Here is a 27,280-nt window from a genome sequence, read left to right on the forward strand (position 1 = left end):
GAAATATAAACCAAGTTAACTTCAGACAACAACAGCTATTTACAGTGACATTTACCCTAATTTACCCAACACAAGAAGGCAAAGACCCTACAGAGTTTCTTTATGAAGTGGATTTACCTGAATAATTTAAAACTCTACAAAATATATAAATTACTGGACTAAATTAAATACTAAGGCTAAGAGACAACAAAACTAAAGATCTTGCAAAGCGTACACGGAAAACCCATGAAATCCAAAGAGTTCATGGGTTTTCACCAAAAATTTCCCCCTGAGCAGTCAAGAGGAAGAACTGGCTTTAAACTAGAAGAGACCTCCAGCAGAACCAGGCTCAGGGAGGGAGGACATCTGCCTCAACCGGTCGGGGTGAGGGTGAAGGAGAGCAGAGGGGAAACTTTAAATACGTGAATGTTTGAGGCTGGCAAAACAAATGCAAAAAAAATTTAAAAATGGACAACAATTTAGGACCTGATACTTTTTAGAATTGGTCAAGGCAGATGCTAAATGGAGCTACACTTTACATAGAAGTAACTTGTCAGTGGTCTACATTGCACAGACAAGGCAATTGGTTAAGTTGCATTCAAATTCCCAATGAAAAATTTCCCATGAATTATCAAATTTTTAAAATCTTTGCTTTGAAAATATGCTTGTTTGGTTTCTTAACTGAGAGTTAGCTGGGTCATTTCAGAATTGGAGGATATTTGAGCTTCCAAATGTTTGAAAAATAAACCTTCTCTTTTACAGTTTTCTGCTCCATATTCATCAATAATAGGTAATAAACTATCAAAGGCTTGATTGGCTCAGCTTACACATCAATGGTACCATTTTTATTGGTTGTTGCTAGAGGTACGGACCCGTACCCGTAGCCTGTGGACTACGGATACGGCACTTGCCATTTGCCAATCAGATATGCGAGATCTGGTCACGTGACTCCTGATAGACGCTAGCGGTACGGACCCGTAGCATCGGTACGACAGGTACGGACCCTAAACCTGACCCTAACACTAACCCTAACCTTAACCTTTGCTTACCTTTCAACAGTTTGCAGTGGTTAGCAGCTTCTTGACTCGCGAGACTCGCATACGGGTCCGTATCTGTCTGGCAAATGGAAAGTGCCGTATCCGTAGCCCACAGGCTACGGGTACAGGTCCGTATCTGTAGACACTACCATTTTTATTCCATGTTTTATGTGTTGTTTGCTAACCCTACTCTAATCACAGTAACAGGGTTGCTAATCCATGCTAATGTGATCTTTTTCTCAGCAGTAGAAGCTAGATATTTAGCTAGCTGTTACTGCTGACCAAGAGGACAAACTGACTGATGGAAAACAGTCCAAAGAATTAGTCTGATCCTGATAATATGAGGTAGAGAGAGACATTCAATCAAGGCTGACAATGTGATGAAAATATGAAGAATAGAAGAGAGGACATAGCTTTGCTCTAACCATTCTTTTGGAAAACTGTTTGATGATGTTAATTCCAGCATTTCATGTGATTCAGTTTTTTCTTCTTCTACCAGCTAAAAAGATTACGCTAACAGGATTGTTGTGGGACACACATTCATGCATGATAATAATGATTTAAAATACTATGTTGATTAAAAAAATGTTCTCACAATCACAAGAGACATCAATAAATAAAACAATAGCCCCTACAAAAGGAGGTTTAGAATTCATTTTAAATGTTTTATTTGAGATTCAGTTTGGTCATCAGGGGGTTGGAACAAGAGAAAAATGGCATTTTAGGATGAGCTCCAGACTTCTTTGGTATTTTAAAAAATATTTTCGAACATTCTTTTCTCCTAGCTTTTTTTTAGATTTGGTCTCAGGACAAGAACATTTACACAACAACTGCATGTTTTAGTATTTTGTACATGGATTATTTTAAATTTGATGGGTGAGACGTGAAATGCCCTCCAGTTCTGGAATGACCCATAAACACGCAAACATTCACTGATTTTAAAGATGAGTGCATGAATAGTAGTTAGCGCCAAAAAGGTCCTTCTGTTATGTTGAGACAGAAAACAATGCAAAATGTTTTCGGTTATCTGTGTGGACTTGACTGCTTTTAATTTGCCCCAAACTCCCAGAGTAGCAGCTGTGCAGATATTAGCTGGATGCACTGACTGTGTTACAGTAGACCTGTACTATCACACATGCAATAATTAATCACAATTAATGGAATTGAAAGAACATCTTCAACCTCGTCAGATTAGAGTAATAGGGTCATTAAGAGGTTTATTACCGTATAATAACTGAGTGTGTAGCTGGGAAGGTAAATTAGACAGAGATTTGTTGCTGTAGAACAGAACACTTTGTGTATTTTGGTGCGTAGATGAGATGATTGATTCCACCTCGTGTCTGCTAGAAGCCAGTTGCCAACATGACTCCATCAAAGATAATAAAATAAACCTAGCCACCCATCTGAACCTCACTAATTGAAACTCTATGCCTCATTTGGTTAATCTATACAAAGAAAAAGTGTAAATAGAAAAGTTTGTGGTGTTGTGAGGACTTGTCTCTGTCAAGCTGCCACATAACCAGCAGAGACTCCATGAAGTTACTGGTTCTGACCAGGGACAAGTCCAAATATCCATCCATCCATCCATCCATTATTTATATACTGCTTAATCCTCATTAGGGTACCGGGAGGCTGGAATCTATCCCAGCTGACTTAGGATGAAGGACACCCTGGACAGACAACCAATCTACTGCAGGCATACATATACAAACAATCACACTCACATTCACACCTATAGATAATTCAGAGTTACCAATTAACCTCAGCATGTTTTTGGACTAAAGGAGAAAGCCAGAGACTCCAAATAACCCTTTAAAATTAAACAGAGACACCATTAGAGGTACCGTTGACCTGATTGGATTCCTGATCTGATTCACTGGATGCAGATTGCTGGTATTCGCTAACCATTAACAACACATTTCATGCAGCTTTCTCCTCCCCTTCCTCCTTCTATGTGTTTTTAATATCCCGTCCACTGCAATCTCCAAGCAGCAGCCTACCACATAGGAAATTTTACGTTTTGCAAAGACGACTCTGCGTGTTAATCTTCCATCAGAACAATCCCATCACTGCAGCCCCTTTCAGACAACAGCTCTTTTATGTTAATCTGATGGCAACCCAGGGGCTGCACAGTGGCTTGGTAGTTTGCACTTTTGCCTTGCAACGAGAAGATCCCTGGCAATTAGTTGTTTGGATGGTTTAATCTCATGTTTATTACTGCATTATCATCTACTCTACATCACTTGAAGCTGATTCTGAGAGGGGTACCATCTCTGCATCCTGGGCTTAGCTACAATTGCAACACAGCTGTAATTGGTTTAAAAATGTGCAAAAAAATCTATACGATAACATGACACAGTGGTCTGGATAGCGAGACCAGTGTCCATCATGCTAAGCTAGCTGTGCAGCTAACTAGCTGCTGGCTGTAGCTTCACGCTGACAGTCACAAGAAATATATGAATCTTGTGACTCGTGGCAAGAAAGTGAAAACGTCAGCAAAAGTTTGAACTATTTATTGTTGTATTTCTACAAATACAGTAAATTGCACACGTACAAGTATGAAAAGATAAAACAAGATTCAAGATTAGCTTGTTGTCTTGTTCCTCATTAATAACTGAGACACCAGATATAAGACAGACTGACCGTAAAAGACCTTTTTCTCCCAGAATTATTCACCTTATTACTGGAAAGGCAGCAGATTGTTAGGTGATGTCTCAGACTGCTTTTTAAATGTCTTGTGATTTTGTGTTTATGGTCTCTTTTTTTGCAAAGGAGATCTTGATGTGAGACTTCATGAATAAATCTAGCTCAGACTGTAACAGGATATTTGCATTTATATCTACAGTGTGAGGTCAGCCTCATCTTAAGGCTCAGATAAAAGCAACCAGAGGCAAACTCCTGCATCAGTATTTATAGCGGGTGACAAAGTAACTCTGGATCAGTGTGGTCATGTGTGAGGCTCAGTTGCTGACTAATATAACTTCACTGACAGGCAGTAAACTAACTTTGGCTCTGCCTGGTACGTTATTGTCCTTAAATGACGAGAGCAAAAACTCTCACAGTGTCTTGTGTCTACAAGAACAACAGTCACTCTCTCTCTGTTTGTTTGTGTACTACGGTGCTCAGACACTGTATTCAGACAATTTCTGCATGTGTCACACTTAAATGTTTTAGATCATCAAACCAGTTTCAATGTGAGACAAAGATAACTCAAGAAAACACAAAATGCAGCTTTTGGATGTTAATTTGATTTTACTGAAGGAAGAATTCTATCCAGCCCATCTTGCCCTGTGTGAAAAAGTAATTGCCCCCCTTAGCTACCAATCTACCAAATTACCAAGTTTCACTAGCCATCATCACATATGATTCCTGCCAGATTTCTTGAAGCAAAACATCACTAAATAGAGCCTGTCTGTCATAGTGAAGCAGCACATGATGCTACGTTCTAAAGTCTTTGACATTCATCAGTCTGGAGGGTTCCAAAGCCGTTGCTGAGGCTCTGGGACTCCAGAGAACCACAGTGAGAGGCATCATCCACTAAACAGTGGAGAACCTTCAGGAGTGGACCAACAACCAACATTCTCCAAGAGAGCATCGACATCTAACCCAGGAGGTCACAGAAGAACATCTAAAGATCTGCAGACCTCACTGGCCTCAGTTAAGGTCCATCTACATGATTCAACAATGAGGAAGAAACATTTTCTATGGGAGAGCTAAAGGATCAAACCACTACTGACCTAAAGGAACATAAAGGTATGTCCAATATATCTGGATGAGCTCCAAGACTTTTGGGATAACATCCTGTGGACTGATGAGTCAAAGGTGGAACTTTTTGGAACAACATGCTTCTATTACATCAGGTGTAAAGCTAATACTGCACCCCACAAGTAGAACAAGATACCAGCAGTGAAACGTGGTGGTGGTAGCGTGATGGTTGGAGGACCTGGACGACTTGTCATGAGTTCTGCTCTCTATCAGAAGAACCTCCTGAAGAACATCCACCATCAGTTCATGACCTGAAGCTCAACACTAATGGATCCAAAGAAGAACAAACAAGTCCACCTCTGAGTGGCTCAAACAGAACTAAATGAAGGCTTTGGAGCAGCCGAGTCAAAGTCAGGACTTCAATCTAAGTGAGATGTTGTGGTAAGACCTTAAAGTTCAGTTCATGATCATAAACCATCTAAAGTGACTGAAAACTATTCTGCAGAGAAGAGTGGACCAACATTCCTCCATGAATATAAAAGATTATCACAAGCTGGAACAAACATTTCACTGCAGTTGTTGCTGCCAAACCAGTCATTTGGTTCAGGGGAGCAATTACTTTTTGACAGGTGTGATATTGGTTTTCAATAAATCTTAAATAAAACATCATTAAAAAACTGCATATTGTGTTTTGTGGGTCTAATATTCAATAAATATACAGTAAATATTAGTCTGATGATCCGGAACATTTAAGTGTGAAAAATATTCAAAAATAGAAGATTTCTGAAGAGAGGCAGATACTTTTTCACAGCACTGTTATGCTGTAATCTCTGTCCTTTTCCCCATCAGTGTTTATGTCAAGTCTTCTTTCCAAAATCTGCAGCCTTCACATGTTTTTGTGACTGTTCTCTCTCCTTTCTTTATTTCATGCCTCCATGTTGTCTCGTTTTCTCGGCTCAGCGACATGCAGGCTGCATCTGTTTCCAGCGACAAGCATCAGGATGAGAGTCTATGACCTCACAGGATGCATTAACTATGACAGGATGCAGGTGTCCAAAATTAGCAGGAAGAGATTCTAATTTTAAAGAGCACTTTGTTTCCAGACACACATCCCATTTCAAACAGGCTGCAATGTATCCAACAGGGAGAGAGGATGTGAGGGGTGGCAGCTGTGGGGTCACCTGAATAGTCATTAAAATACTACAAATACTAACATTTATCAAGTGATTTCTCAAATGTGAACATTTTACTGCAGTATGTTTGGTTTAGCTGTAGAGCTGCTGCTGTAGTCTCCCTGTAAACACACAAACATCCATCCAAAGTGGCTTCTCACTGACTTTAAACTGAAAGATGCGTTCATGCTTCATGGTTAGTTCCTGACAGACATCTTCTGTTGCGTTGAGACAGAAAGCGATGCAAAATGTCTTTGTGTTTTCTGTGTGAACGTCACAGCTTGTGCATTTAATTTGCCCTAAACTACCAGAGTAGCAGCTGTGCAAGATTAGCTGGATGCACTGACGGATCCCTGAACCTCCCACAAAGTTCTTTGTTTTCATCTTTTTTTTTAGAGAGCTAGACCCCTTCTAGTTATATTATCTTGACTGAAAATATTTAATTGAAACAGGACATTAAGTTAGAGAAACTCGCAAAGATGGGTTTTGAGAAAAGATTCTGTTAGGTTGCGTTAGGGGAAGATCTGGCTACATCTTTAATAGGTAGATGTCAGAACATCTGGGAGTGCTGTGCTGAATCACAGATCTACCTTGTGTCCTTGGTCACCACAGTAATGTAGGTGTGCCAAGCAGGATAATCCAGAACTCATCTGGACGTGAACCTTCCGGCTTTTCGGAATCCTGAAGACCTTCCGCGGTTATGACCTTCTGAAACAGCGTAGCCCCACAGAAGGAGGATTCATGTTAAAGGTCAGCTGAATGTCACCTACTTAACTGAAGACAAGCTACAGTAGATTAGCATGTCCTGGAGGGTGCAAGCATCAGAGGCACATTTCTGGCTCACAAACACAGACCTGGTCTTATCTGACCTCTTCAAAGACCACCGCTGCTCACTTGTTTCCCCCCAGTGAGCCCTGGAGACCTTTCTGTTCGCCTCTCAGGTTTCTCAATGGCTCTAAACAGGATTTAGCCCTGGGAAGGTCAGGGTGAGGTCAGTGGAATAAAGGCTGCTCCAGGATTTACCTTCCTCCCGAATTGTTTTTAAAGCCTGTCTCCAGAACTGTGCCTGGTTTCAGTCAGTGGTGAATAAAGGCTGCTCCGTTATCACCAGTGGAGCAGAAATACTACCAGAGAAGGATGAATACAGGAAAGGGTCAGTCTGAGGTGATTTGTAGCAGCAGGTAAAGCAATGATCGTCGGCTGTTTCTATCCAGAATACTGGACGGATAATAACGGTAATTTTAGTGATTCTTTCACTTCTATTGATTCTATTTAATGCCATCATCAGGTCAGATGTAATGGTTAGTGGTTTAATCCAATCACAATTAATATTGGGAGGCGGTAAGTAAAGGTTGCAGCAATGATGTTGCCTCACAACAGTGACGGGGTAATTGTTTTGGCAGAACACACACACAGGGAGGTGAGAACTGGGATTAAAATGGCTAAAGTACACCAGCAGAGCTGCTCTACTGCATGACCCAGGTCCTCTGCAAAACCTGAAATTTCCAGAGTGGTCAGAGGCAGCTAGGAGGTCATTGAAGCTTTTACCAAAAGTCTACGTCCTGTGAGTCAGACTGTCAGACGTCTTAATTCTCATGTGATCAAATACCTGCAAAACTACTGACATGACCATCCTCCTCACCTGGACTTTGTATTTGTGCTGCATTCAGGCAACATCAGCAAGAACAGAATCCTCTTACTTTACTCATTCACTCATGTTGCTTTTGCATTTTATCTCGATGGGAGCTTTCAGACGTTCCCTCTTCCATCCATCTTCTATACACCACTTAATCCTCATTAGGACCACAGGGAAGCTGGAGTCTATCCCAGCAGACTTAGGGTGAAGGCAAGGAACACCTGGACAGGTCGCCAATCTATCACAGGGCTACATTTAGAGACAAACAAACACTCACATTCACACCTACAGACAATTTAGTATCACCAACTAACCTCAGCATGTTTTGGACTGTAAGAGGACGCCGGAGAACCTGGAGAAAACCTAGCAGGGAGAACATGCAAACTCCATGCAGAAAGATCTCAGGAAGGTCTTCTAGCTGAGAGGGGACAGTGCTAACCACCAAGACACTGTGCAGCCCATGTGACAAACAGTTTTGTATTTAAACATGCAGGCATTATGCTGGTGAGTTTCTGGCCATCTGGTGAACGTAAGTTCAATAGTCTCTCTCCATTTAGCTCTGTTTTAGTCTATACTATCTCCTGATGGAAATGTTTGGTTCTCTAGCCGGTGGATGATCAGTATTAGTTAGTTGCTGGTGGTTTTAAGAGTGAACCAGACCAGGAAAGCTGCAGCTAGATGCCAAACAAGGATCTGAAACTCAGGATGAAACCTGTACAGCAGAGGAGAGCTGTAGATTCAGGTGAAATCTAGAAAAGAGGAAAAAATGGTAAGAACCATACCAACACATGCTCTTTATATTCTCTCACCTGATCCAGGTGAAATGATGTGTGATTGAAGAACGTCGACATCACAGTTGGACTTTCTAAAGCCTGTAAATGGCACCAAGAGGAAGAGAAGAAGTCTAATAGTACATGTCTACAGGGGTGTTTTTACATGTTTTCCAACATCAGAAGCTTGATAGGCGTGTCACTAGTGGGTCACATGACCTTCAGACCTAAATGTTGGACCAACATGGCGGCTCGGTGGCAAACTTTCTTTAATTATGAAAATGGTTCAGCGAAAAGTATCTCCGAAAACATTTGAGGCGAGAATAAGCTGCTGAATATGTCCTCATTTTATTTTAACAACACCTGGTTTAGAGGGTTTACGAAAGTCTTGCGAGACGTCGGACCTCCGCTCAATGTACTACATTTGCATAAAGTTGAGGTACATGCTGCTTTATACAAATGAGGTGTGTGAGCAACCCAGAAATTACTTCTTCTACTTTGAAATTACAACTTGAGTGATAAAACGTATAACAAGCTAAAAAGATTACATTCTGAACTAAGAACATGTTCAACATCATGTCTGCTAACATGTTGACACAGTCACAGTGATGCACAAACCAGAGCTAATCTCACAGACAAACAACTGATAACAGGGAGAAATTGGACTGGAGCAGAGTTATATAAAAGTCTACAGCCTGTCTCATTCTCTTTCTTTCAAGCGCTCCTCCCAGCCCGAGCTGCAACCTCTTGAGGTCTTGTGTTACCTCCACCCTTCTGCACAATTACCCACCCAAGTAGAAGCTGCTCTTTCTGGCATCGGGCGGGCAGGGGAGGGGAGAGGCTTTGACCGGAGAGCGTCCTGAAGACAGAAAAGATTGGGGACGTGGATTTCGGGGAGGGGTGTGAGGGATTACTGGACGAGATCATGCCTTCACAGATAGCAGAGTGCCGTCGCCGCTCAGACGTCCTGCTAACCCCTCGCATGGAATCAGACGCCACACAGACAGATAATCCTTCCCAAAGTCTGTCATTTGATGTCACCCCCTCCCTCAAACAGGCATGTATGTGTCATGCATATGTACAAGCATGTTCAGGACAGGGGGATTTGAGGTCACGGCTATGTTTTGTGTTTTGGGGGGAGAGTTAAGGATTATTGGTTTAGTAGGACACTGGCCAGATGTACCCACACGCACTGACACTGTGGTCAAATTCCATGTCAACACTTGGCAGCGATCTTGTTCAATAACAGAAACATTTGATTTGTGTGGAGTGAGAGCTCTGAGTGCTTTCACTTCCCTCCATTAGTAATGGCTTTGTTAATGTTGCCCTCTGAAGCCATTTCATTCATGTCTAATAGACGATAGCTCCATCAATCCGTCCATGCCATGACTCCAGAACTGGAGGACATTTTACGTCCCACCCATCAAAATTAAAATAATCCATGTACAAAATACTAAAAGATGTTGTGTAAATTTACTTGGCTTGAGACAAATCTAAAAAAAATAACTGGGAGAAAAGAATGTTTTAAAAATATCAAATAAGTCTGGAGTTGCCATTTTTCTCTTGCTTCACCCGCAGGATAACCAAATTAAATCTCAAATCTAACAGTTAAAATGAAATTTAAATCTCTTCATTTTGGTATGATTTTTTTCAATTCAATTGTGTAATTGTGGGAACATTTTTTTCAATCAACACAATATTTTAAATAATAATTGTCATGATTAGAACGTGTGTCTCACAACAACCCTGTTAGCATAACCTTTGAGCTGGTAGAAAAAGAAGAAAAACAATGAATCATATGAAACGCTGAAATTAACATCATCAAACAGTTTTTTAAAAGAAATGTGAGCAAATTGATTACACAGAATATATCCCCTTTGCACCCCACAAGTTGTGTCCTTTTCCACACTGTAAGCCAGGGGTGGGCAAACTTTTTGGCTCGGGGGCTACATTGACTTTTGAAATTCGACAGACGGGCCAGATCAGCATCAAATGGTTGGAGATTGTGCAAACTAATATGAATTACATATTAGAGACAATACCGACAAAGTAAAGAATACTCACATTCAGTTTCAGTGGGAACAGTGTTTTTGGTCTTTTTGCCAGTGCATCAAAGTCTGGTGTCAATTTGGTTGTGGCAGTTCTTAGGATCAATCTGAGGTGTTCATCACAGAGCCAATCTCTGTGGCGCAGCTCAGGAAAATCATCGGATTTTCCAATTAACTCCAAAAATGAGCTAATCTTGCCTTTGAGCTCCCACACTCGCTGACATACTTTCTCCAAACTTAACCAGCGGACATGAGAGTGGTAAAGCAAGTCCTGGTGATCAGCATCAGTTTCTTCAAGAAACTTAATGAACTGATGACGTTGAAGCCCTCTCACTCCTATAAAGTTAACGAGTTTTAAGACTGACTTCAAGACATGATCAAGACGCAAAACAGGCTTACAGAGTGCTTCCTAGTGGGTTATGCAGTGTAGAAAAATCACATCCAGCTCAGGGTTTTCCTTAGCCTAGCCACACAAGACAACCCAGGGCAACGAATTTAATTCTCTGCCAGGGTGGCTCTAGTTACCCTCGGTAAGCCTCGAGCTTGGATGCTCCGAAAACTGTCCGACGAATCACCATGAAATGTAGAGTCAGAAGGCGGGCGTAACTAAGTGACGACAAAGGCGGGATGATTCTGACAGAAACAACCGGAAACCACTAGCCTAGCCGCGCTAGACATCCCACGGCAACGAATTTAATTCTCTGCCAGGGTCGGGCAACAAAAACGACAACAGTCGTTGAGCTGCATTAGCACCGACTCTGAATAATTTTTCTGTTAACATGTCTGTAATATACTTGAGCTTCACCCATTGACTGTATAAATAAGGCTTCACCGAACTCCCGCATCCTCTGATTTCTGGCGCTCTAGGAACTACGTCAGCCTATTCGTTGCGCTGATTGGTTGTATACCTACCTAATTGTTGCAGCGTGATTTGAAAGACAACCTTTTAGCCCGCCTCCCTCCCTGTCGAGAGTTCCTAGACCCTTGTGTCTTCAGACCTGGGTCTAGCGCGGCTAGGCTAGGTTTTCCTCCTTTACCTTATCCAGGTTTCTTTTCAGCAGCCCGACGTTTTTTCCTGTCGAGTTTAGCGATCCATCTGTGGTGACATTGGCGAGTTTACACCACGGCAGCTTCACCCTCTGGATGACCCAGACACCCTGTCTTACAGTCCTCTCCACGTGTTTTCCCCTTTATGGATTCCTTGGTCAAAAATTACTCTGTTGTCTCAAAATGTTCATTAATTCCTCTAATAAAAATTAAAAGCCAAGCAGTGTCTTTTATGTCATTAATTTCATCCAGTGCTAATGAATATAGCTTGAAGGACTCCGCTTTTTCGTTCAGTGAGCTGGCTAAGTCTTCGTCTATTAGTTCAACACGGCGAGTAACTGTCCTGCTGATAAACTAATTATTTCAAATTTGTTTTTGCTCTCTGGACACAGGAGACCTGCTGTCTCGACCATGCATTCTTTCAAAAAACTCCCTTTCGGAGAAAGGCTTGTGAGCCTTTGCTATTTCGAATGCTAGCAAATAACTTGCCTTCGTGCTTGACTCTTGAATCGTAGTTTGCAGAAAAAAACGCATTCTACTGAGTCTGTAAAGTGGCTGCCAGACTCTGACCATAGCTGTCCGTTCTTGCGCTGACTGGTTGCTAGCGTAGTTAGCATGCTTCGTGGAAAAGTGCCGGCTGATATTGTATTCTTTAAAAACTGCAATGGTTTCATTGCAAATAAGATATACAGCCTTTGAACGGACTTCAGCGAAAAAATATTTAGTAGTCCACTCCTTCTGAAACACTCGACAGAAGAAGAGAAAATAAACCAACAAAGGTCACTTGTGTCTGGAGCGCCATCTAGTGAAGCCAACAGAAACGTCTGATACTGCAGGGGAAGGCCAAATGTATGTGGTTTTTACTGTAATTTCGTCAATTCTAACATTGACCCAATGTATGAAAAGCCAAATGTATGTGGCCCAGGGGCGTAGTTTGCCCATGCCTGCTGTAAGCCGATCCGTTCCAATCCCACAGTTGGAATAACATCCCCGTCTTCCAAGCATGATATCCCAATTTTCCTCACCGAAATTCTGAATTGATGGCTGGTTTTATTCGTTCGGGAATCAAGAGAAAGAAAGACCTGACTGGCCCTACAAGCAGCAAAAAAGGCACTGCAACTGGTCAATGTTAGAAGAATAGAGTGTGCTTTATTGTCATTATACAGTGTACAATGAGATTGGATCTGTAAATTAGTCCTCTTGGTCAGCAGTAGCAGCTACCCATATACCTTCTACTCCTGAGAAAAAAGCTAACATTAGCATGGATTAGCAACCCTGTTACTGTGATTAGAGTAGGGTTATCAAACAACAAACATCGAATAAAAACGGTAGTATTGATGTGTACGCTGAGCCAATCCAGCCTTTGATAGTTTATTAGCTTTTACTGATGAAAATTGTAAAAGATAAAGCCTATTTTTCATACATTTTGAAGCCTAAATGTCCTCCAGTTCTGGAATGACCCTTCTCCTCTATGTCAGCCTCGCTAACCCCAGGTCTCTGTCACTGTTCTTCATCTAGAAGTCATTTTCCATCTCTTTATATCAGCACTTTTCTTTCCTTTCTCACTCTGTCAAACATCCCTCACTCTCCAGCTATTTTTTCTCTCTCGGCATTCGCATCACGTCCTCATCTCCCCATTTACTCAGATTTTAAACTAGATTCTGGGAGTAAAATGAAACCTGGGTGGCGATTGTTTGATATTTGAGTGGTTCATTTAGCAGCCTCAGCTCAGAGTTTAAGTTCAGCTACACCTCACTCGGTGTGTGTTTTATGTGTGCCTCTGCGTGCTCGATCATATAAATGGAGCTGGCAGGACTAGAGAGCAGCTCCAGACCCAGGAAGGAAGGAGCTCCACTCAAATTAATCTCCACTGGACGGCCCAGTAAAGGAGCACAGCCATTTTTGGGAGCAAGGAGCCATCTCCTAGGTGAGCGCCATGGCAACAGCCAACGTGGGCCCCAGCTTCCCGAGCTGTCCTTTTCAAGCTCCCTATCAAAAGTGGCAAGCCAGGTTTTTTGTTGTGTGGCGTCTCTCGCTCCCTCTCGGCCCATTCTTCTGCCTCCTCCTTTCTCTGGTCCTGGCCTCGTCCTCCAGAGAGGCTGTGAGAAGGCTGACCAGGGGGAGTGTCTGTGGGAAAATGTTGCCAGACAACAGTGGGGTATGTGACAGCGAGGGCAAGCTAAAGGACATATATCGCTCATTTAGATAGTGGGGGCCTCGTGCTCCTCATTCGCTTGTTTCCAAATAACACAAGTTGCAAATTTCAGGATTTTGTTCCAAAGCTGTGTTTAAAATGTAGAATAACTATACTACCAGTGAAAAGTTTGGACACACCTTCTCATTTAATGGTTTCTCTTTATTTTCATGACTGTTTACATTGTAGATTCTCACTGAAGGCATTAAAACTATGAATGAACACATATGGAATTATGTAGTAAACAAAAAAGTGTGAAATAAATCAAAACATGTTTTCTATTTTAGATTCTTCAAAATGACCACCCTTTGCTTTGATTACTGCTTTGAACACTCTTGGCATTCTCTCCATGAGCTTCATGAGGGAAAACCTGAAATGGTTTTCCAACAGTCTTGAAGGAGTTTCCAGAGATGCTGAGCACCTGTTGGTCCTTTTATCTTTACTCTGCGATCCATCTCATCCCAGACCATCTGGATTAGGTTTAGGTCAGGTGACTGTAGAGGCCAGGTCATCTGACCTAAGCAGCACTCCATCATCTCCTTCTTGGTCAGATAGTCCTTCCACAGCCTGGAGGCGTGTTTGGGGTCATTGTCCTCTTGAGAAATAAATGACGGTCCAAATAAACGCAAACCGGATGGGATGTCATGCCGCTGCAGGATGCTGTGGTATCCGTGCTGGTTCAGTGTGTCTTAAATTTGGAATAAATCCCCAACAGTTTCACCAGAAAAGCACCCCCACACCATCACACCTCCTCCTCCATGCTTCATGGTGGAACCATGCATGTAGAGACCATCCATCACCTTTTCCGGTCTCACAAAGACACGGCAGGTGGAACCAAAGATCTCAAATTTGGACTCATCAGACCAAAGCACGGATTTCCACTGGTCTAATGTCCATTCCTTGTGTTTCTTGGCCCAAATAAATCTCTTCTGCTTGTTACTTTTCCTCAGTAGTGGTTTCTTAGCAGCTGTTTGACCATAAAGGCCTGATTGGTCAGTGTCCTCTGAACAGTTGAGGTAGAGATGTGTCTGCTACTAGAACTCTGTGTGGCATTTATCTGGGCTCTAATCTGAGCTGCTGTTAACTTGATATTTCTGAGGCTGGAGACTCCGATGAACTTCTCCTCAGCGGCAGAGGAGACTCTTGGGGTTCCTTTCCTGGGGTGGTCCTCATGTGAGCCAGTTTGGTCGTAGCACTGGATGTTTTTTGCGACTCCACTTGGAGATACGTTCAAAGTTTTTGCAATTTTCTATACTGGCTGACCTTCAGTTCTTAAAGTAATGATGAATTGTGGTTTCTCTTTACTTCAGTGATTGATTGCCATAATATGGATTCTAACAGTTGTCAAACAGGGCTGTCAACTGTGAACCAACCTGACTTCTGCACAACACAACTGATGGTCCCCACCCCATTAAGAAGGCAAGAAATTCCACAAATTAACCTTGACAAGGCACTCCTGTGAAGTGAAAACCATTTCAGGTTCTACCTCATGAAGCTCATTCACAGAATGCCAAGAGTGTGCAAAGCAGTAATCAAAGCAAAGTCACTATGGAAGACCTGAAGTCATGGTAATAAAATAATTATTTATGTGACGTGAGGTCCCAAACTTTAAAAAAAAAAAACAGGTGCGTTAAAGATAAATTATGTTCCTCTGAGGGGACAAGTAGACCTGAACCATACCAGTAAAATACATCCCAGAGCATCACAGAGCCCCTACACCTCCTTAATGTGGATCTTAAGCATTCAGGTCTGAGAATATGGTGAAGGATGAGTCAGTTTTAGCACCAGTGAACTCTCAGACATGCATCATCTTTGTAACGTTTATAAACTGTAATGTTCTTCTTTTTCCTTACATATCACAGCAGTGCATGAGCATCACGGTCCATCTGTACTGACCTAAATCTAAATATTCACCGTTCCTACTGACCAGTCTTTGTGACTGAAGCTCCTGCCATCCGTTCCTCAACAATAAACCCTTTAGGACATTTCTGAAGAGATTTCACTCAGTGGTTTCATATTTGTCAGCGTCATGCAGATGAAGCTTGTAGTGGGCGGAATCTGGCATCGTGGAACAGCCATGATTTGGATGATGGACTGATGTATTGTTCATTGTGATGCTGTATGTAGTGTTACTCTTGTGTTGTCAACTAACTGATGATCCCTTAAAAAACAAGATCTAAAGCTTATCATTAAGTTGAAAACTGACATACTCAGTGTCGCATCCGAGAGCTTCAAAATATATTATATATATTATATTGAAACTGCAACTTTTCTCCACAGACAGACCAGACAATAGATGTGGTATTAGGGTTTATTATTGACATTAGATGTGGTATTATGGTTTAATACTGACATTAGATGTGGTATTATGGTTTAATACATTCATAGAACACTGATAGGAGTCTTAAGGTGCATGTTAAGAAGTACAGCTAAAGTAACATCACTTAAAGATTATTAAAAGGTATGTCCACACCACAAAGCACATGCTGAATAATTCACGCATCTCTTGCTGCTTCCGACCCGCTTTATAAATACATGCAGTAAGAGCTTTTCTGTTTATGTTACCACAGAGCCACCTTGTGGGTAAATAAGGCAGCGCACAGACGGAGGGTACAGTGCATACGCTGCTTAAATACATAATTCTGGATATTCCTAAAAGACAGACAGATGACGAGTTCGAGCTAGACATGAGAAAATCAAATCAGACTTACAGTTTTAGAACGTTAAAATGAACCTGCATTATCCTAAAAATAAGCCCTGACCAGCCCATCTACCATCTATCAGGGGTGTCCAACATATGGCCTGGATGAGTTTGCAAAGTGTAAAAATTACAGAGAAGACATGAAGTGCAATTTTAAATTTGTCCTTTGCCTCTGCAGACACAATGTGATCCATAAGTTGTAATGCACACATATAAATGATAAACTGATGCTTAATATTGTTGAAATTGCACTTATTTTCCTTTAGAAATTTCAGGTTGTTCATTAATCTCTTTTAAAAAGATACACTACCGTTCAAAAGTTTGGAGGTGCCCAGACAATTTCATGTTTTCCAATTTTTTTCATGTGCTAACATAACTGCACAAGGGTTTTCTAATCATCAACGAGCCTTTCAACACCATTAGCTAACACAATGTAGCATTAGTAAACAGGAGAGATGGTTGCTGGAAATGTTCCTCTGTACCTGTATGGAGATATTCCTTTAAAAATCAGCCATTTCCAGCTAGAATAGTCATTTAACACATTAACAATAAGGGTGGAAGGGACCTACAGCACCACCAGCACGACTATGTAGCCGACATCTACAGCCTAATGTCAATGTTGCCAATAGCCTCTTCCACAGCATATTTAATGTGCATTCTGAAGTTTCGCATCAGTAAAAGTTAATGGAAATGACATTTTTCTCACACCTAAATTCCTTTTGAATCTTTCTTTTTTTCATTTTTGTATCTTTTCTAGACTGTATTTCTGATTAATTCAATGTTATCTTCATTAAAAAAACTGCTTTTCTTTCAAAAATAAGGACATTTCTAAGTGATCCCAAACTTCTGAATGGTAGTGTATGTGAGCATTTCCAGAACGTACTATTTTGCACTACAACAAAGGGAATGATTTGGAGTTACTTCCAGGTTATTATACTGTGATTTAACTGGTCACTTGGGATCAAACTGGGCCATAAGTGGCCCCTGAACTGAGACGAACTCAACATCCCTGGTCTAGCGGGACCCCATGAACGGCTGCAGCCAGCCCAGGTGGCGCGACACCTTCTGGAAGATGTAGCCTTTGGTGCAGTCGGCGCCCGGCGGCTGACTCAGCACCCCGGTGAGGAAGAAGACGTCCCTGTAGAGGGTGAGCAGGGGGCTGCCGGAGCTCATCTTGCAGTCTGCATTGGCGCGAGCCGCGGTGCAGCCCATTTTATTGGTCATCAGGTTGGGGTGAGTCTCCAGACACATGGGCAGCTTCTCGTAGGCCAGCTGGTTGAGGGACAGCGCACCCGAGAAGGCAGACTCCTGCTCAGGGACCTTCCAGCCGGTGACCATTGCTGGATTCTCCCCTGACATCAGGATGCTCTCGGCGAAGTCTCTCTCCGGCAGACAGGCGGCGACCACCTCTCTCTTGAAGACGATGCGGTCGCGGAGCTCAATCACAGCCAGGTCGTTGTCAGGGCGACCTTCCACCCAGCGAGGATGAGTTTTAACCACTTTCACATACAGCGTCTGCTCTTCGCTGGTGTAGGTGGTGCTGCGCTTACCTGAGGAGGAAATTCATGCTAGAGGTGAAAAACTCAGAGACACGTTCTGAAGTCCAGAAGAGGAATAAACATCAGTTCAGTTCTGTGCAACTTTAAAGACCTGAGGAGTAAAACAGAGATAAAACCTGCAGGGTTCCATTCAGTCCTAAAACATTGAAAGGCAAAGCAAATTTATCTGTATCACACAGTTCATGCACAAGGCAATTCAACGTGCTTCACACTGGCAAAGAAATACACTACCATTCAAAAGTTTGGGGTCACTTAGAAATGTCCTTATTTTTGAAAGAAAAGCATTTTTTTAATGAAGACAACATTAAATGAATCATAACTCATTAAGAGCAACTTTATCTATGTAGTGGAACTTTAACTAATAATATATAATATCAACTTTAGCTAATGTAGAGGACCTTAAATTGTATGTAGATATTCCATTAAAAATCAGCCGTTTCCAGCTAGAGTTGTCATTTACCACATAAACAATGCCCAGACTGGATTTATGATTCATTTAATCTTTATTGAAAAAAACTGCTGCAAAATAAGAACATTTCTAAAAGTTGCTCAAAGATTAGTTGAAGTTCCTCTATATTATTTAAAGTTGCTCTATAATAAAGTTTATCTGTATTAGTTAAATTTACTGCTGGTGTTTTTTAAATTAATCATTTACATGTCAACATTTTTCTTCACTAAAGAATTGAAATCTATATGAATTATTTCTTTTTGGCGCTACTTTTTTTTAAAGACTTTTTAAAATTCTTAGAAATTTGCTTTGAATTTTTGTGTTTTTACATGTGCAGCCTGCTTTTGGATTGTTCTGTGGCTCTAAACGCTGCCCACTGTTCTGTGATTGTGTGTTTTGTTGACTCACCGACAGCCACCTTGAAGGATGGATATTTGGTGGCGCACTGAGCTGAAGTCAGGACCAGGTTCTCCTTCAGAATGACTCCGCTGCAGAAACCGTCCGACTCTGTGCTCTTCAGAAGAGCCTGCAAACAAACAACAAGACATCAGAAACAGCCGAAGACGAACCTGTAACGTGTCGCAGTGAGCGTTTGGATCCTACCTGCCAGGGACACTCTGAAGACATACAGGTGAGGCCTTCGAAGTTGCTGCGCATGTTCTTGGCCAGTCTGTCATTCCACTGACTCAGACTGTTCACCCTGCCACAGGGGTATTGGACTGACAGAAGAAAATCACAGTGAAAACATTTTTTTGTTACAAGAGTTATAAACTTGGAGGTGTGAAATAAAAGCTGTGAAGAACTAGTGAGCCTCCCAGCTGTACATGTGAGGTTCAACGCAACAATAAACAGTCAGGTAGCTCAAACATGAAGCATCTACTTCAGCATTTCTAGAGCAAAACAGCCCTAAAATCAGGAATCATAGAGTCACGGTGAAGTGAATCATCTCCACGGCACTTTGAGCTGATAAACTGTAGGCTATTTGGCTGAAAGTAGATTAAAAATATGGGACCTTTAAAGTGTATTTGGAGCCAAAAATGTGCTTTTTAGTTTTATTTCCTCAAGAGAAGAAACAGTTCTGACTGATAAACGAACCCAACCAGCATCTAACAAAGTGATGAATCACTGCTCTGCTTACATGCAGTTCAATGTGCAGATAAATAAAACTGCAGGCAGAAGTGATGGAATCACCAGTGTTGGAGGACGTTTATTCAGTTTTGTAAGAAAAATCACAAATCACAGACATGTCGCAAAGCTCTGCTTGATCTAAAAAGAGCAATTGTGACTGACTACAAAAAATGTCTTTCTTTCGTTACTCTGCCAAGGAACGCAGCGGAGTTATGTGACAATCGGCGTTGGTTTGTCTGTCTGTTATCAGCATTACTCAAAAATGGACCAACAGATTTGGAGGAAATTTTCAGGGAAAGACAGAAATGACACAAGGACCAAGTGATTAGATTTTGGCAGTGATGCAGCTCATAGTCTGGATCCATGGATTTGTTAAAGATTTCTGTATCATTGCAAGATACTGGGACGATGTCACTGTAACCATGACAAGTGAACACTACATCAGCTGCCTGTTGACAATCGCATGATTGTGATCCTACTACAAATCCACCGCTACGGACTTGTCAGGACTTATCTGTCGGAAATGATGCAAGGAACAGCCTCCCACTACATGTTTAGGTCACGTGATTTGGTATCCGTACGTAACGTACACATGCCTAACACACACCTGTGCTCAGCGCAAGGTCATTTTGTTAGTGGGTAAATCTATAAATGGACACATTCTATGGTGCTGTGACTTCTGATCATCAATAACTGATAAACAAATGCTGCATTTCTGACAATGCCATGGGGGGAATGAAAAGCCTTGGTGGAGTAAATGTTTCAGTCAGAAGGCTGGCATTTGGAATAAAAATAGTTTTGTGGCATGCCTGTTATTTGCTTTTTCTACAAAATTTAATAATTGAATGAACGTCCTCAAAGAGTGGTGATTCCGTCATTTTTTGCCAGGTTTACAGAAGCACTGTTCATAAATGTGTGTTTCTTGTCCATGAATCTCAGGTGCAGGATGAGATTCAGGATCATGCAGCCCAGAGAATCAAAGCAGCTCCTGCTCAGTGAACTCATCACTGACTACAGATGTTCTGATTAGTGCCAAACAGTACACCTATATAATAGAGATATAAGAAACACAGAACGCTTCGTGAAACCAGCTCTTCCTCAAAAATATGAGAAAGCAGAACTGAAGTCACCAAATCCTCCAGCATCATACCATCAGCTGAAGCTTGGTGCAGAAAAACTCAACCAACAGGATGTGAACTCATATCTGAGCTGTGCTCCCTGGTTTAAGGACAGATTTATCTAATGAAATGTTCCCCTCAAATTCTAATCATATTCAACATATTGTAATTAAAGTTTTGTCTGTGTGTTGTGCTGCAGACATCGGAGAACATGTGATTTACAGATATGTGAGCTGCGACAGGAAATAAGAAATGCTATCAGAAAAGAATGCAGAAGTTGGACCGGCAGACAGAAGAAGCATACCTGCACCCTCGCACATATTCTTGTCTGAACTCTTGAGCCTCCACCCGCGGGCGCAGGAACACTCGTAGGACAGGTAGCCCGGTTTACAGAACTGGGAGCAGCCCTTGTTCTTCTCCAGGGTGCACACAGTCTGGTCTGGAAACAGAAACAGGAAGCTGCAGAACTCACAAACCTCAGGAGAAGAAAACCAGCAGCAACGCTCACGTGCACCTCTCACCTTTTTCACAGTGGACCCCCGAGAAGCCCGACTTGCAGACGCAGTCATAGCCTCCGACGCTGTCCGAACACATAGCTCCGTTCTTACAGGGGTTTTCTGCACACTGATCTCCATCTGAGGCAAACCCAGGAGAATATCTAATGCACCGCTAATGACCGAGCAGGGAAGGGAGAGGTTCTAATGCAGCACTTACCGATGTAGACCGACCAGAAGATATCCTGGAAGAGAAACAGAATGCGATCAGTCATTCATTCATCAGAGAGAGGCCGGGAAGAAACAACAGAGGAGGGGATGAGCAGTGAACCTACCGTACGGTATGAGTCCTGGAAGAACCTTCTGGCCTCCTCGTAGCTGCAGACCTTCTCCATGCAGGCCTGCTCCAGGGTGGAGGCCGAACTCCTCTTCTGACGGATCAGAGAGCTCGCCTGCTGCTTCTCCAGAAACACTGAGGGACAAGTTCACGTCACAGACTTAGACTGACTTCATAAATCCATGGAGGGAAACTAAGTAACACAGCTGAGCTAGTCGACAGTTCACTGATTTATTCGCTCTGTTGTGTTTCACAGCATCAGAAAACCTCAACAAGTCCGTCACAATTAACTTTTTTCCCTCTGGGACTTGTAATGAACACTTGTCAACATTTTAAGGTAATCAGTAACTATCTTAAGTCATTTTTAAGTAAAAAAAAACATAAATAAAAAATGGTTATTTCAAAAACATGGTATCTGTCCAAAAAAACCTATGAGAAAAATTAACAAATATTAATGACCCCCAGCTTTCTCTTTTGGGGGGAAAAAAACACTCACAAACAATAACACATCAGATAAAACAAATGAAACATTCCCTCTAGAAAAATGTTATATGCTAAAAAAAAAAAAAAAAGAAAGAAAATATGAGGATGCTTATAAATTATGTGTTTAAAAAAACGATTTGGCAGAAAATTAAACTAAACTAAAATAAATTGTCTTACACCAGCTGCAGATTTAGTAAAAAAATCAAATAAATAAATAAAATGTATGAAATGTGGCTCACTGTCTGCTAATTCTGTTCCCGGTTAAATAAAGGTAAATATATAAATGAATGAATGAATAATTGAATAATGCATAAATAAATGAATAAATAAACAAAATTCTTCATTAAATAAAGGTAAATAAATAAACGTCACCTCTCTTCCTGGTTAAGTAAAAGTAAACAAATAAATAAACGTCCCCTCTCACCTGGCTCGGGGCTCTGGACGGCAGCCACGGCTCCGGCCAGCAGACACAGCAGAGCGGCGGACGCTGTCGAGGAATTCATGGCGCCGCTGAAGCGTTTCCTGGTTCTGATTTAACCGGTTTGTTCTCCTAGAAACAAGCAGAGCGCCGGATGTGACGAAGAGAATGTTAAAGTACTAGGATCCATCTGAGGCAGCCCTAAATAAATGGAATTAAATTTTATCATGAGACTAACAATCATTTCCTTCAATAATTCTCAACTAAAACGTAACTGAATGTATGAATTATAATATTGTAAATTTAAGATTCTTACTAGTTATTGCCACTTTGTAGATAATCAGCTGAGGAATTCATTCAGTTATTTCATACATGAAGTGATATATGTGCAAATTAGAAATATTAAAACACAGATTTTCTCTGAAGTCTCGCAATACTTTTGTTTTTGTGGTACAATTTATCATAACGAGCGCAACGAAAATCACTTTTTTCATGCATTTGCATGTTCTTTTTGCGTGTGTTACCTGCAGCTACATGTGGTTCAGAATCACAGAATCAGATTCTGAATCAGTGACATGATGAAACATAACTGTGAGGGTTTCAGGTTTTTATTTTTAATAATTATTGAGATGTTGTTGTTCATAGTGTCTCAGGTTTTATTTCATATCTCGGAAAGTGTTTGATATTATTACGGTAAGTAAATGATGATTTAAGATGGAAAAACATTATCTGCTCTAGTAGGAATATAAAGCTCCTGTGGTCTTGACATCCTGTCCTAAAGGTCCAAAATAACCCGTCTGTCCTGGTTCCAGACTGGCTATATCCTGGTTCTTCACTGGTTGTGTCCTGGTTCTTGATTGGTTTCATCCTGGTTCTAGACTGGTTTTGTCCTGATTCTAGACTGGTTGTGTCCTGGTTCTAGACTCCACTGAGCCTCAGTTCAGATGCAAACATTTATATATAAACATGAATTCAGTCACATAAACAGGTGATTTTATATTTATTCATATAGATTCGTATTCTAAGTGGCTGTGAAATAAACTCAGTAAGATGACTGTTTGTTGATGGAATTAATCCAGTTTTAAATCAGACATTAAATCATCATGAGTCATGCATTAGCTGAGCAATGACTAAATATGTGGTTTACACACTTAATATAAACGGTGAGCTTCATATTATGATTTCTATTATTGTATCTGCACTTACACATTCTGTCCTCTAAATAATGAACATTATGTCTGAGCAGCTCAGCAGGAATCGGTTTCAAAGGAGAATCTGCTCAGTGGTTACACAACAAAGACGGACACACAACAAAGATGGACACAACAACATCCTGCTCCAACAAACAGATTCTGCTGCAAAACAAGCTGCTGCTACCAGGACGGATCAAGCCCAGCAGTCAGCTGCGCAGCTACAGCAGCAATAACAACAACTACACTATCATCATCGGCAGCAGCAACGACGACAACAACAACAACAACAACAACAACAGCAGTGATGCTCGCTTCCTACCTCCCGGCCTGCCTGCTGCCTCTCCCAGCTGCTCCTGCCTCTGATCGGGCCTGAGGATCCAGAATAACGGATGTGCATCACCGAGCTGAGCCGCCCACCGACAGACTCACTGCTGTAATGACCAAGAAGAGCCACTGGGAGGCGCTGTGACACAGAACACGGTAGAGTGCCTATATAATGAGAGTGGCGATATGACGGGTCCAAAAAATTTTTTGTCACGTGATCTAAAGGAGCCATTTTGTTTCCAATTCATGAACGCCGGTTATGCCTGTTAACGTTGTTTATAACGCAGAGAGTACTTCTAGATCTTTTTTGGCTTCATAAATACCTGAAAAATGACGGGCTGTTGTGCCTTTGGGTGCACAAATCAATCAGAGAAGGGATTACACATGTTTAGATTTCCCAGGAGTAGTGAAAGAATGAAACTGGGGGAAAATAAAGTCCGGAGAGTGGGATGGAAACCGACTTCATCATGATTTTTGTGCCAGGTTAGTCCCATGTATGTACTTTCATGTTATGATGTATGGGTGAATGACAGATAGAAAAATTTGATGTGATTTTAGGCAGTTGTGGTTATTTTGACTTTGACCATTTTCATGCATTGAGATGCATGAAATACGTTAAACTTCAGCGGCCCATCTGAGCTTCGACAACAGCCTCCCTGTTCATTCACATGATTTCCAATTCAACAAACAGCTGACAGTTTTCTGTTTCCTATTTTCTGTTTTCCGTCCAACCTGCAGTCACTTATCAGCCTCATATGACCCGAACAGCAAATAACGTAAACAGCACAACTCACCTTTGGAGGCTCAAAACTAGTCACAGATGAAAATATTCCACTAAAAACGGCCATAATTCAACCTTGGACATCCAGACAAAACAAGCCAGTAAAATATTTTGTCCAAAACATGTCTTGAAATCAGTAAACAATCCACAAATGGCTAGTTTTCGTGAATGTGCACCTCGCGCTGCGCGTCCAATATTGAGTGAATGGAAACAAAATGGCGTCAAATCCCCAGTTGTCGCCACTCTGGTTATACAGGCACTCTAGAACATGGTGTCTGTAGGATGGTGAGACAACAACAATGCATCAGACAACAATAATGCATCAGTCATCTGTATAATATAATATAATATAATACAAGCAGGTTATTACACATGGGGTAGTATGTGCAAATAAAACAGGGTGGAGGGTATTGCACATCCACAACCATAAAAAACACTGTTAATTGCTCAGAAAATGAAGGTAAAAAAAAATCTGCATTTTTACAAGAGGTTATGTGCAATTTACCAAAACAGGAAAATCTGTAACATAACAGCTTAAAAATATGATACTTTTACTTTGAAATAGCACGTATCTGTAAATTATAATTTTTTTCTGATTTATATTCAGTTTTTTAAAAAAATGATTTTTGCAAACAAGTATTGTAAAAGAGCCCACTTTATTTTGTAAAAATACAAATTTTTGATGTTAATGTTTTGACATGTTTTTTTAATTAATACTTTTTGTGAGATTTTTACTAGACATTATCTGTAATTTAACAAAGCAAAGGAAAATATGTGAAAATTGTTTAAAAAAGCATTCTTTTTCTTCACAGTGCTTCCACGTTACACGTAGTAAGATAAAATGTTTTAATAATAATCATTTATCTACATCATGTTCTACTTACAATTATTACATTTTACAAAATAAAATATTAAAGGTAAAAAGAACATGAAATATTAAGCTAAAATGAATCTGACACATGGTGTAGATATTTAAGACTGTGTTTGGTGGCGATTAATCAAAGACAGCTAGATTTTTCAATCACAATATTGACATTCATCGACATGTATGAGGATGCTAAACAAACAGAGAAACACTGCAGCATCAGTGTAACACACAGAGAAACATACAGAAATACACACAGAATAAATGCAGAAATATCCAGAAAACAGAAAAAAAACAGACAACACAGAGAAATACACAGAAAACAGACAGAAGAGAGACAAAAATACATATAAAACACACAGAAATACACAGAAACACATAAAAACACCCATAAAACACACAAAAATACACATAATTACTCAGAAACAGAAAGCTTTAACACCTTGACTGCTGCAGGGTGATCTGAATGAAGAACTTCTCTAATGTGAACCCACTTGATCAAACCAAATTGGATGCAATCAGCTGTGATCAATAGGAGAAGGAGAACAAACACACATCAGTCAAGACAGCATGAGATTGGGGCTCTGCACAGATCAGCTGAAGACGACGACAGAAAACCAACGAGGACGGAAAGAAACAAACAGGTGAGACGTTTCTGTGCACGAAGAAAACCAGAATAAAAGCTGCAGCGAAGTTTAAGCTGTGGTCAATTTTCACCTGAAATTTCTACTGAAGATGTACAGAAAGTAAATTGAATGCTGTTCTTGAACTGTTTGGAGTACAGGCATGGTTGGGGTCTCCTTTGAAAGCTGACAACCTGAATTTTCACCCAGTGCAGTCAGAATTACTCTAGGTGCTACTGGCACAGAGTTATTTATGTTGGAACACACTGAATTAGGATGGATTTTAATCTCGCCTAAATTCTTTCCCTAATAAAACACCTGAAAATTAGTGTGGCAGCACTGTGACAGCTTGAAACACAACAAGGCAACAGCCTGGGGTCTTACATAGTTCAGGACAAAATTTCAGAGCAATACTACAAGAAATGAGTGTTTCACACATGTTTTTGTACTAATATGCCCAATTAGGTCAATTTTGGACACCCTATGTACACCCTGGGCAAAAATGGTATATGTTCATTTATCAGCCCCTTTTCACATTACTTTCACTCCAAAAACTCATAAAGAACTCAAAAAATCACTTCAGATAAGCTTCAGTGTGGATCTTGATCTGAATCAGAGGCACAGACGGAGACAGAGAAAAGCTGCAGCTCCTGGCCGCAGCAGGAGAGCCGGAGGTGTCAAAAATCACACAGGGCCGCTAAAACCCGCCTCTAGGATATTTAGCAAGCTCATTGGCTACATGCCCTGTCAGTCAAACGTTTCCTCCGACGTGATTTGCTCAGAATTTACTGATGATATAAGGAACGTCCAGATCCATCGGTCTCGGCAACGGTTGGCTGTTTAGGCTTCGGAGGCAGCGATGAGTCACTTGATTGGTTGAAATGCGGTTGGGATCGAAAGCAGAGGCTTCAGTCACCATTTTGAATCCTGGAGCACATGGCTATGTGGACGGTGAATAAAATTATGGCCATGGCCATGGCCATAATTCAGTGAATTATGGAACGCGCAGCGTCACCATGCGCCGCGTGGACGCGCACGGAGCCGAGCTATTTGTGGATTATTTTACTTATTTCTAGACATGTTTTTACAAAATATTATACTTGCTAGTATTGTCTGGATGACTACTCTTGGATTATGGCCGGTTTTTGTGGATTATTTTCATCGTTGACCGGTAATAGAGCGTCCAAAGGTGAGCTATGCCCTTTATGTGTCCCTTTAAA

General features: G+C 41.2%; 2 protein-coding genes across 3 annotated transcripts in view; both read right to left on the reverse strand.

The window, feature by feature from the left end:
• Positions 1 to 27,280, reverse strand: part of mfsd13al (major facilitator superfamily domain containing 13a-like) — a 228,316-nt gene that overhangs the window by 113,992 nt on the left and 87,044 nt on the right. The gene's annotated exons all lie outside the window — the stretch shown is intronic.
• Positions 15,886 to 23,936, reverse strand: proza (protein Z, vitamin K-dependent plasma glycoprotein a). Its single transcript, XM_022202383.2, has 9 exons — positions 23,787 to 23,936; positions 22,281 to 22,406; positions 21,372 to 21,508; positions 21,257 to 21,281; positions 21,064 to 21,177; positions 20,847 to 20,981; positions 18,900 to 19,015; positions 18,705 to 18,822; positions 15,886 to 17,839 (listed from the first exon to the last, which is right to left on the reverse strand). Exons 2-9 carry the CDS (start codon positions 22,357 to 22,359, stop codon positions 17,304 to 17,306), a joined length of 1,260 nt encoding a protein of 419 aa, XP_022058075.1. The 5' UTR covers positions 22,360 to 22,406; positions 23,787 to 23,936; the 3' UTR covers positions 15,886 to 17,303.

The sequence above is a fragment of the Acanthochromis polyacanthus genome, chromosome 21 (genome assembly GCF_021347895.1).
Source record: "Acanthochromis polyacanthus isolate Apoly-LR-REF ecotype Palm Island chromosome 21, KAUST_Apoly_ChrSc, whole genome shotgun sequence".
NCBI lineage: Eukaryota > Metazoa > Chordata > Actinopteri > Pomacentridae > Acanthochromis > Acanthochromis polyacanthus.

What these genes read in the sequence shown, in the direction of transcription:
- proza (XM_022202383.2), bottom strand. Translation starts at nt 22,359, where the DNA reads ATGAATTCCTCGACAGCGTCCGCCGCTCTGCTGTGTCTGCTGGCCGGA. An exon ending in GGGGGTCCACTGTGAAAAAG is followed by an intron (nt 20,982 to 21,063) that starts GTGAGAGGTGCA and finishes TTCTGTTTCCAG; the next exon opens with ACCAGACTGTGTGCACCCTG. An exon ending in CTTCAGAGTGTCCCTGGCAG is followed by an intron (nt 18,823 to 18,899) that starts GTAGGATCCAAA and finishes GTTTGTTTGCAG; the next exon opens with GCTCTTCTGAAGAGCACAGA.